Source organism: Dipodomys merriami, unplaced genomic scaffold (assembly GCF_024711535.1).
Source record: "Dipodomys merriami isolate MVZ:Mamm:240054 unplaced genomic scaffold, mDipMer1.0.p SCAF_28, whole genome shotgun sequence".
In the NCBI taxonomy this organism is placed as follows: domain Eukaryota; kingdom Metazoa; phylum Chordata; class Mammalia; order Rodentia; family Heteromyidae; genus Dipodomys; species Dipodomys merriami.
This window is the reverse complement of record NW_027204270.1, coordinates 4,879,534-4,891,023: the sequence shown is the minus strand read 5'-3', so window position 1 is coordinate 4,891,023 and position 11,490 is coordinate 4,879,534. Positions and strand designations below refer to the sequence as shown.

Sequence of the window (11,490 nt, the reverse complement as noted above, 5' to 3'; positions counted from 1 at the left end):
TTCACAGCTTTCTACACACCCTATTTATTGTGCAAACAAGGTCAGAAATGTACACGGACAATCCCGGAGGGGAGGCTCTGTGGAACTGCAGGGGACAGGACGGGACGGGATGGGACAGCCCGGCGCCCCATGCCCTTCCCCCCCGGGCTAGGCTCTGCTCTAGTCCTTCAGCACGAGTGGGGCCTTCACTTGGCTGGCCACGTCCGCGCCGCTGAGCGCCTCCACGATGGCCAGGCCAAACTCGAAGCTGGTGCCCGGGCCACGGCTGGTGAGGATCGCGCCGTCCTTCTCCACGCGGCTCTCCGTGTAGCTGTAGTGACCTACGGGGAACAGAAGGTGCGGCGGCGGCCCGCGGGGGACGGGCCCTCCTCAGCATGGAGGGGGACAGGCAGAGGCCCAGCGGCTGTGGCTGCGTTCCCGCATGCGCCTGAGAGCATCAGGTATGCGGGTGCTGGGGACAGGGCATGCACGTGGGTGCGTGGAAGGCAGGAACCACCGACCGCCAGGGGGCGCACGCCCATGCACCCCAGAATAAACCACACAGGTGAGGAGATGCCCACTCCTGACTCGGCGTCCTCCTCGCCCCATGCGCGCCGTCCTGTGCCACTGTCCAGAGCTCTGCCCAGCAGACCCCATCCTGCGGCACTCCAGCCCCGCGGTGCCCAGCATGCCACCCGTGGCCCTCCTGTCGGGTCCCCCAAAGAGCCTAGACCGCACGGGAAAGAACCCCGAACCTGCCGGGACAGTGACAGTGGGGGCGAAGGTGACGTGTCCAGACCTTAGTGGGCGAGCTGGACATGGAGGTGTCCAGGCAGCCGCAGCCACCGGGCTGTGATGGACACAGGGGCTTCAGCCACGGGTCGTGGCCTGGCCACCGTGCCCCTGCCCGGGGCAGAAGAGCCAGGCTCCTGGAGCAGCACTGGCAGGGCCTCTGCCATCACCTCACGACGATTTTCGCTCACAGAACCAGCACGCACGGGCACCGTGTGCCTCGTGTGGACAAATCGTGATTCCCACTGAAGGGCAAGGTTTGCACGATTCTCCCCCACTTAGCAATGGCCACACTGGGTCAGGATCGCGTTCCACACTCAGCTGGCGGGGGGGTGGGGGGGCAGGGATAATCTGAGGCACAACTGCTCGGCTTGCCCACGGGATCAGTGCGCGACAGATGCAGGCAGGCCTCAAAACAGGCCCAGGGAGCGCCCAGGTCCTTCCCGGCTTTTCCCCAGAGGAGGCGGTTACACTTGTCAACGGCCCCGCCTGCTGGTGGTATGTGGAACAGCGCACAGGGCACCCGGGCCAGCTGCGGACTGCAGGAACGCTGGGGGCTGGGAATGTAGGGTCAATCTGCGTAGTTCCGTTTCATGTTAAAAACAGCGCAAAGAACTGGTTTTTTTTTTTTTGTTTTGTTTTGTTTTTTAAGCTGTAAGGGAAAAAACATTCTACATCCAGCTGGAGAAAAGCAGGAAGGCTCAGGACAGAGGGACCGGCAACTCAAGGCTACTGTCAGTCTGTTTTGGCTATTTTTGAGTCAGGGTCTCACTATGAATGTAGTTAAGCTGGCCTCAAACTCTGATCCTCCTGCCACTACCTCCTGAGGATCAAGGATGTCCCACACGCCCAGTTGCTGCCGCCTGCATTCGTAAATGGAGTTTTATGAGCCCAAAGCCACACCTTTGAAAAACTCCCTGTTTGTAGCTACTCTGAAGCCACAACAGCGGGGGAGCTGCCACGCACCTCCAACCCTGGCTCCCTGGCCCCTAGCGAGGCCGGCTGACCCTGGAGCACGGCCCGGCCTGCCCGTCACGGCTGTGTCGCCTCTGTCTAGATGCTGTCTGTGTAAGACGAGGATGATTTCCACCCGGCAGGTGAGGGCGCTGTGCTGCCATCCCGCGGGGGGGGGGGGGGGCGGGGGGGCGGCCCTGGGCTGCCTGGCAGAGCTTGGGCTGCGGTGCCAGGCCACGTGCAGGGTGCGCCAGCATACTGCCTCAGCCCACCCACACTCCTGAGGCAGAGCCCACAGATGAGGAAACTGAGCAAGGCTCCGAGGTAAAGGAGCCTGCCCTGCAGTGCAGCTGGCTTGCACGGCACGCGCGTGTCCGGGCGCTCTGAAGCTCACAAGCACAATGGACAAAGGGAACGCAACGCAAACCTACTTCGCTAAAAACATCTATTTCTCTAAAACCCGAGCCTTTGGCCCCTGGGACGGGAATGACTATCTGAGGGAAAATTCCAGACCAAGGCATCTGTGGCACGAGGTCCCGTCACCCCGCAGTGACCTGCTCTGTTGGGAGGACAGGCGGTCGGCGGCACTGATCGCAGTCACTGCCCCAAGACTTGCATCCATCTGCATGTGACGCGCCGCCGACAGGCCCAGGTGCGGAACACGGCTCCTCACTGTGTGCAGGCCACGGCACCATCGCCATGCCCCCACGGAGGCCAACCACGCAGAGGGCCTGGCCGGAGCAGCCACCTCGCCTCCCAGAATGCTCTGGGGGTCAATGTCAAGTACTGTGCTCACAACAGCAGCTGCTAACCTCAGTGCAGGCAGGGGAAAGGGAGCGGCAACAGGCCAGAGCAAGGATGCGGCTGGACCACGCCTGGCCCAGGCCTCCGTCCCTCATCTTGGCAGTCAGGGGAATGAGCACCGAGAGACTTGGCAGGAAGCAAACGCTGTGAGCTCTGGGTGTGTGAGATCTGTAAGCTTCCGGGGTCGTTCCTTTGGTCCCAGGACAAGCAGACAGACACAATGGCTGCAGCTCTGGGCGACGCGGGGCTGGAGGCTGCACAAGGCCTCACGCTGCTCCACCAGCTCAGAAGCCACGAGCATTCACAAAGACCGTCTCCCGGACAGACAGCCTCCTGGACAGACAGCCTCCCAGACAGACAGCCTCCCGGACAGAGCTTCCCAGACAGACAGCCTCCCAGACAGGGCCGCTGACAACTCAGTGCACACTCATTCTAGCCATGGAAGGCGGCTGAGGGCTTGGGACAGTCCAATTGAGGAACCACAGAAGGTAACCCACCAAGTGAGCGGGGGAGGGGACGCGGGCCTGGGCAGCACAAGGCCAGCATGGCGAGGCCTCCTGCAGCGAGGGCAGCATGGTGCCAACGCTGGCCCGGGGCAGGCCGCGCGTGGACTCAGCGCTCCACGCTTCCTGCCCTGTGGACCGAAAACTGCTGAGAATAAGTAACGTTTGAAGCTGTTTCTTTTGGGGGTGCTAAGGACCAAACCCAGAGAACCCATATACCTACACTACTCTGGGAAACAAAGCAAAACACGTTCTGAGAACTTTCTGTACATAATTACATAAGCAGACTGGGCATGGTAGCCCACAGCTGTAATCCCAGCCCCTAGGAGGGTCATGGGTTCACGTCCTAGGAAAGCCAGCCTGAGCTACAGAGCAAGCCCCTCTCAGAAAGCACACAAGGGAAGATGAGCGTTTACTTACTCCCGTTCACCATCTTGTCTTTGGCAAGTGGGTGTGACGTGACTTTGCTTCCAAATCCTATTTCATGCGCCAACAGAGCCGTGGGACCTGAGAGAGAAGAGGAGACGATACTGCAGCGGCCGCCACAAACAACACACCCCAGCTGAGCACGGCCGCGGAGCACCCCCAGACTCCATTACCCCTGACCGGATGCAGTAGGGAGGGGAGCCTCCGAGGGGAACTTCCTGCCTCACTCCTGACAAAAGCGAAGCCTGCCTTCCAACACAGCAGCGCCAGCACCGGGCGCGCTTCAGGACCAGGACGACGGCCAGGCCGCACCTGCCACCCGCCGCCCGCCCTGGGAGAGCCCATGCCCCGCACCGCCCTCCAGCCACCATCTTCCTCCTCACAGGGCTCAGAAGCGTCACCCCAGATGTCCTGTGCCCACGCACGCGCAGGGAACACATGCAGCGTCACCCGGGCACTCACGGGAAGCGGCCGCCGTGGGAGGACAGCTCCTCAAATCCAGACGGAAGGGAGGGGACGTTTTACCTTTGCTAAGTTAAAGCCAGGAAGTGGAGTTGTAGCTCAAGGGACAGCACCAGCTTTGAGCCAAAAAGCTAAGGGACAGCACCCAGGCCCTGAGTTCAAGCCCCAGGACCAGCAAAATAAAACATAGCTTTCTTCCCTAAACCATGCGCAGGAGTCTTTTCTAAGGCCTGGTTTCAGCTCGGCCATCAGCGCCGCACTCAAGGCTTAGTCTGTGCTCCTTTGGCTCCAGCCAGTCACAGGACTGGTCTCACCGGTCCAGGCCGCAGGCCACAGCTGCCTCAAGCAGAAAGAGCCAACGATCAATGCCTCACCGTGGAACTCATCTATAAGGCCTGAGCCAAAAAGTCTTCCCTGTCTCCTACTTGCAAGTAGGCTCCAGAACATGGGCTTCATGAGGAGAGTGGTCAGGCAGGGAAGGGGTTTCCAGAATGTTCAATGTTCATAGATTTACAGAAGAGCAGGACATGGGATCTACTGCAGCCTCCCTCATCCGGGCAAGCTGACTGTTGCTCTCTGGGGCTTGGGAAATTAGACAAGAGATACTTGTCTAATACTTGAACTGCTGACGGGTGCAATTCCACAAATCTGTCCTATGGCTGGGTTTGGAGCAAGGAGCTGGGACAGTCAGCAGCAACCTGTTCCCGCGGCGCCACCTGGTGGAGACTCACAGGACCGTCCCAGCGGACTCCCCAGGCTCTAGCTGACCTGCTCCTGGAGACAGCACCTGACAGCCAGGACCCCTCCCCTGCGCCAAGTCCAACTTCACCCCCTCATTCTCTGCCCCACACATGCAACCTCAGCGGTAAGCAGACACTGGTGCAGGTGAAAACTCTGTTCCTAAGGGCAGCCCTTCAGAAGACTCGCCCTGTTTCCCTGCTGATCCCACCCGGTGTCTTCTGCCCCTGGTTCCTACCCCATCCCGGTACCCCACTCCTGAGTCACTGCTCTCAACTTGACTCCTGTGTCTGTGGAGCGGCCGGGACGGCGGCACAGGGCTTCACACGGGATCCACGCACCGAGGGTGCTGCTGATCACTGGGGAAGACACAGTCACCTGAGGGCCGCACTCTCAGGGAGGTGCTCGATTTGTGAGTGGGAGATGGTGTGGGTCAGGTGGGGAATTTCCCAATTTCCCTGGCCTCAACCTCTCATGCCTCCAACCTCAGCCTTCCAAGGTCCGGGACTATCGGTATGCCCCAACAGGTCTGCCTCAAAACTGGGAAATATTTAAAACACGAGAGCACAATGTCCTCCCTGAACACCTCCCTGACATCTCCGCCAGGGCCAGGGAACAGGCACACAGCCTGCAGGGTCGCTCTGACCAAACCCCAAGAGAGAACTCGGGCACTGCGGCTCGGGCACTGCAGCTGGGACGCGCCGCCCTGGGCCCCAGCCCACCGCTTCGGTTCCAAAGCTACTGCACCAAGCCAAGCTTCAACCTGTCACCTTCCACCCGTCATTCACTCACTCGTTCTCTCTGACACACATGCTTGGGGAGAGGCCTCAGGGACAGTACCACGAAAGCTACACCAAGGGAAGAAAACACCCATGTCAAAGCAACAAGGATGCATTTAAGAGGTTATCATAAAATTTTTTTTAAAAAAGCAAGACTTAAGTTTCAAAGAAAAGTGGGGCAGATGATACAGGTGCCATGCCAGGACCGGAAGCACCAGGCTGCCCAGTGTGCAGGGCAGCGCGGGCCTGATTCCTGCTGACTGCGCTGGCAGGAGGACTTTCTGGCCGAGAGTTCTGCTGTGCCAGCTGTTTACTGAATTCCAGAGAGCCATGTTTGCCTCCGGGGTCAACCAAATACAGAAAACAGAGTTTCTGGGAACAGACCAAGGGTGCAGAGGCGGAAAGCAGGGCCATTGGGCTCTCTGCTGAGAGGGCACTTTCTGCCACCCAGGCCTCACGCCCGGGGCAGATGTCCTGGACAGGCCGCCAGGCTGCTGCGGCCCCTACCTGCACAGATGGCGGCGATGAGGCCCTTCCTGCTCTCCTGCTCCTTCAAGATGTCCTTCACGGCGCTCGACTAGACAGGGAAGGGAAACCAGACACTTGCTTTTAGCCCGGTCCATACTCTAGGCTCTGGACAAGCTTAATAGGATCTGATTTTAGCTTCAACCATAGGTTTCAACCCACTTTCCAAATCTAGCTCAAACAGCATTGATATGACAATTATCAAGTTCCTAATGGGTCCAAATTCATTTTTTAAATTTTTTATTTATTTTTGTTGGTCATAGGGCTTAAACTCTGGGTCTGGGCACTGTCCCTGAGCTCTTCAGCTCAAGGCGAATGAATGCTCTACCACTTGAACCACAGTGCCACTTCCAGGGTCTGTATTTTTTTTTTTTGGCCAGTTGTGGGGCCTGACCTCTGGGCCTGCGCGCTGTCCCTCAGCTCTTCAGCTCAAGGCTAGCGCTCTACCACTTGAGCCATAGCACCACTTCCAGCTTTTTCTGCTTATGTGGTGCTGAGGAATCGAACCCAGGGCCTCATGCATGCAAGGCAAGCAATCTACCACTGAGCCACCTTCCCAGCCCGAGGGTCTGTATTCTTTTTTTTTTTTTTTTTTGTCGGTCGTGGGGCTTGAACTCTGGGCCTGGGCGCTGTCCCTCAGCTCTTCAGCTCAAGGCGAGCGCTCTACCACTTAAGCTACAGCGCCACTTCCGGTTTTCTGGTGGTTTTTATTGGAGATAGGAGTCTCACGGTCTCTCCTGCCCGGGCTGGCTTTGAACCGCGATCCTCAGATCTCAGCCTCCTGAGTAGCTAGGATTATAGGCGTGAGCCACCAGCGCCCGGCATAGGGTCTGTATTCTTAATCCAAGCAGAGGCACTGATCCTAACAGAAAGACACCTCTCTATGAAGAATTTCCCTCCAGTCATGCTCGGAAGGAAGAGAAGCGTGGGAAGGTGTGGCTGGCTGGGTGCAGAAGACAGGGAGGAAAGCCCTGCCCACTGGCCCTCATGTCAACCAGGGGACTCTACACCTCCCCACACCTCCTCACCCACCAGGCCGCCTCAGCCTCACTGCTGGAGAGTACTCTGCCTCAGTCTTTCCAGCTACTTCCCAAGACGCTCGCTGATATCTACAGTGATGTGATTCCAGCTGCTTGGTCTCAAATACAGCTAGAACACCATCTGGTTAACCTTAGTTATCTGTTTTATTCACAACATCCTCCCTGCCCATTGGAATAACAACAGAACAAAGCAGAGACTGAAATATTCCTGTTCAGACCGACCCCATCAGCTCTACCAGGTCTGAGTAGTGTTCTTACCTCACATAAATTCTGCGCACCCAGATTACCTCCAGGGAGAACCACCACGTCGTAAGGTCCCTGGGACAGTTTGAAAGACAGAAAAGGCATTGTTAAATTCCAAATGTGTGCTAAGTGACAGTTCAATAACACTTGTTTTAGACGCTGGACCTAGCAAAACACAGGGAAGGATCTAACCCCAGTACCACAAAACAAACAAAAACCAACACTGTCATAAGGAATAAGGACGCTTTATAAGCAAGAATAATGCTCCCATCTAGCCTCCCACATGACTAACCACCCACCCACCCACCCACCCATCCATCCACCCACCTACCTGTCTGTCCGTCCGTCCACCCATCCATCCACCCACCCATCCATCCATCCATCCATCCACTCACCCACTTCCCACCCATCCATGAACCCAGCAGCCACTTACTGAACAGATCAGGTAATCTAGCCAAATTGCCAACTTCTACAGATACAGAGTATTCCTTTCCTTTCTTCCTTTTTTTTTTTTGGGGGGGGGGGGTGGGGAGGGTTAGAATCGTCTTGCACTTGCTGGATAACTGGTATTCTACCATTTGAGCAATTCCTCTAGCCCTGCTCTTTGCTGGTTATTTTTGGAGATGGAGTCCAGTGAACTTTTCTGCCCAGGTTGGTGCTGAACTTTGATCCTCCTAAGAAGTTACAGATGTGAGCCACTGGCACACAGCTAATTTTTCCCCCCATAGTACTAGTCTTAGGTAAAACTGTAAATGTTCCAGACAAGGAGAGCAGCCATAGTGAGAAACAGCTCATATGCAGAGAACAAACCTGTTTCCTTGCTTCTTCAAGACTGGCATCAGGGCAAATGACAACGTCCCGACTACAAACCACTGGGTCTTTCCCAGTCAAACCTGCAATGGTGACCTTAATCTAAGAGAAAGAAGTGGTGATATTTAAGAATGTTGAAACATACACTTAGAGCAACATTTCCACAGCTGCCTTGTGCTCCAGAATAACTTAGTAAGAAATAAAGCAAAATTATGCTTTTTGTTGGTCGTAGGGCTTGAACTCAGGGCCTGGCACTGTCACTGAGCCTCTTTCTTCTCAAGGCTAACACTCTACCATTTTAGCCACAGTACCACTTCCATTTCTGAATGGTTAATTGGAGATTAGAAGTCTCATGGGTACTTTTCTGCCTGGGCTGGCTTCCAACTGCAATCCTCAGACCTCAGCCTCCTGAGGAGATAGGATTACAGGCGTGAGCCACCAGTACGCGGCAAAATCATGTAGAGCTTAAGCTAGTATATTGGCTAAATATATTTACTACGATGGTCTGCTCTGGCTTATCCAAAACAGTTCTAATTTACAGCTGCTGTCCCAGCCTTCCTTTGGCTACAATGCTCTCCTGCAAGTATCCTGGTTGGGAGATAAATTACACGATCCTTCTATTAATAACCATCTTGCAAGGTTACTCTTGCCATTTAAATCTCACAGCATTTTCCTAAGATAGAAATGTAAAATAAGGGGCTGGGCAGGTGGCTCAGTGGTAGAGCACTTGCCTTGCATGCATGAGGCCCTGAGTTCGATTCCTCAGCACCACATAAGCAAAAAAGAAAAAAAGCTGGAAGTGGCACTGTGGCTCAAGTGGTAGAGCACTAGCCTTGAGCTGAAGAGCTGAGGGACAGCGCCCAGGCCCAGAGTTCAGGCCCCACGACCAGATCCAAAAAAAAAAAAAAAAGAAATGTAAAATAAAAAACAATAAAATAGGGACTGGGAAGGTGGCTCAGTGGTAGAGTGCTTGCCTTGCATGCATAAGGTCCTGGGTTGCTTCCTCAGCACCACATAAGCAGAAAAAAACAGAAGTGGCGCTGTGGCTCAAGTGGTAGAGCACTCGCCTTGAGCTGAATTGCTGAGGGACAGAGCTCAGACCCAGAGTTCAGGCCCCACAACCGGCAAAAAAAAAAAAAAAAACAAAAAAAAAAACACAATAAAATAGCACTTTCTCCTGCTGAAGTATAAAAAGCTGACAACAGCGAAGGCTTGTACTGAACAAATGGGAAGTTCCCTACACTATTGGTGAGATTGCAGACAGCAACCTAGCAAAAGTCTGTCACACTGACTACAGGCTTGCTGCGGGCCCAGCAGCTCCATTTCAAGGTAGGTAGCCTGAAAAAAAGATCCACACATGTTCACAGATACTGACATAAGAATGCTTACTACGCTACATACTAAAGCTGCGTTTAGACGAATGGATGAGTGTGGCATAACCACACCACACAGTACTAATGAGCAACGTTCAATGGGTGCTGGGACTTCCATGTCTCTGGGGCCAGGGTCTGAATTCTTCTCCTCTGTGACGTCATTGTCCCTGTGCCTCAGTTTCATAAACTGTAAAATGAGGGTGGCAATATCTAAGTAGGTTGCTGTAGGTTTACATAAGTGCTTAGAATGGAACCTAACGCAAGGTCACATGCTATGTGTAGACACAGAATAAGGGCCACAGACTAATGCTAGACCCAATGTACAGCAATGTAAGGAAAGCAGTTGTGTTTAGGGAAGGAAGAAGAGTATGGGACTGGGGACACAAATGGGACTTCAAATGCACTCTTTAAAGTATGTTCTTTAAGAAATGGACCACAAGCCAGAGTACTGCCCTGGGCTCTCTAACAGTCACAGCTACTCTACAGGTTGTGGCAGGTTGATCACCTAAGCCTAGAGTTCAGGAAAAACCCTGGGCAACACAAAACTAAATCAGGCAAAATATATGTATTATTAAATAATCATGCAGCTTTATACATATCTGAGACATTCCATGAGATACATTGAACACTGTTTTGTCCAAAGTGATGGGAACCTCCCACATTTTGAAACAAAGCAGACTGGGCCCCAGGGGACTTACCCCAGCTCTCCTCATGAGATCCACTGGGATGACAGTCTCCATTTCCTCTGCTCCTTTGGCCAGGATGACCAAGGCTCTTTTTGTACCCATTTGTATGTTCTACTTATTGAGAACTTAAAAGGAAAAAAAGAAAGAAAGAAAAAATTCAAAACAGATTTCCACTGCAACCCAGTAATAGTCAAACTTTTAGTCTGATAACCTTTTCTGTTTATGTGTGTATATCTGAGAGAGGGGGGAGAAAGTGGGAGGGGGGAAAGGGGGAGAGGGAGAAAGAAAGAGAGAGAGAGAGAGAGAGAGAGTGTGTGTGCAGGTCCCAGGGCTTGAACTCAGGGCATGGGTGCTGTATTTAAGCCCAGCATTCTACCACTCCACTTCCAGCTTTTTAGTGGTTAACTGAAGATAAGAGTCTCACAGCATTCCGGGCTGGGGCAGGCTTTGAACCCTAATCCTCGTACCTCCGCCTCCTGAGTAGCTAGGCTAGCGGGCCCGAGCCGCAGGCTCCGGGGGGAGGGGGGTATTGTTTCCATTGCCGTCTCCCGGCGTTCCCGGTCTCTGGGCTGGGGCCGCGGGCCTTCGGGGGAGGCTTTCTCTTTCTTCCAGTCCTGTTTCCCGGGAAGCCGGGCTCCGCGAGCAGGGACACACACACACCGAGCCTGCGATCTGCCCGGACGGGTCTTGGAGGGAATTGTTCCTTTGCTTCCTAATTTCTAACGACTGGACTAAACCCTCGGGGGCGGGGGAGAGGCGAGCGAGTGCGGACTGGAAGGTGGGACGCCCCCGCCCTCCCCGCTGAAGTGAGCCCGACTGGGCCCCGCGCACCGAGCCGCCGCCCCCGGACCCGCGGCGGTCCGCGCCGGCCGCTGACGTCACGACGGCGCCGGCGGGCGGGCCGGGCCGGAGGCCGCGGGCTGCGGCGCCCCGCGGTCCGTGCACGCGCCACGCGCCGCCCGCTCCCCGCCCCCGGCCGAGCCCGCACCCGGGCGTCCGCAAGCGCCGCCGCGTCGCAGCGTGGAGACCACTCACCAAGCAGCCTGAGGAAAGGGAACACACAGCAGCACGCACGCGCACCGCCCTCCCGGCCGCAGACACGCAGTGCGCAGACTCACGCCGCGTGCGTCACATCCGGTCCAGTCCACTCCAGGGCGAGGCGAGGGGGCAGCTCGCTTCCTCTGCGGCTGCGCGCGCCGCGTCGAACGCCCCCCCCCCCCATGGTTCAGTCCCGCCTGCCCCGGCGCGCCGCCGGGAACCCGCTCCGGGCAGGACCGCTAGCCGCTCGGGTTGCGCGCCGTGGCTCCGCGCCCCGGTGTGTCCGTGCGCCCCGGACTTGCCCCGCATGGTGCCGGGCTCTCGGGTCTTATTCACGG

General features: G+C 55.8%; 1 protein-coding gene across 1 annotated transcript; it reads right to left on the bottom strand.

The window, feature by feature from the left end:
- On the bottom strand, positions 1–11,249 carry Park7 (Parkinsonism associated deglycase). The gene is made up of 7 exons (XM_070037272.1): positions 11,150–11,249; positions 10,127–10,239; positions 8,056–8,157; positions 7,261–7,320; positions 5,945–6,014; positions 3,453–3,539; positions 1–320 (listed from the first exon to the last, which is right to left on the bottom strand). Exons 2-7 carry the CDS (start codon positions 10,214–10,216, stop codon positions 160–162), a joined length of 570 nt encoding a protein of 189 aa, XP_069893373.1. The 5' UTR covers positions 10,217–10,239; positions 11,150–11,249; the 3' UTR covers positions 1–159.
- Positions 11,250–11,490: the final 241 nt, after the last annotated feature.

What these genes read in the sequence shown, in the direction of transcription:
- Park7 (XM_070037272.1), bottom strand. Translation starts at nt 10,216, where the DNA reads ATGGGTACAAAAAGAGCCTTGGTCATCCTGGCCAAAGGAGCAGAGGAA. An exon ending in TTGAAGAAGCAAGGAAACAG is followed by an intron (nt 7,321 to 8,055) that starts GTTTGTTCTCTG and finishes AAACTGTCCCAG; the next exon opens with GGACCTTACGACGTGGTGGT. An exon ending in CATCGCCGCCATCTGTGCAG is followed by an intron (nt 3,540 to 5,944) that starts GTAGGGGCCGCA and finishes CTTCTCTCTCAG; the next exon opens with GTCCCACGGCTCTGTTGGCG.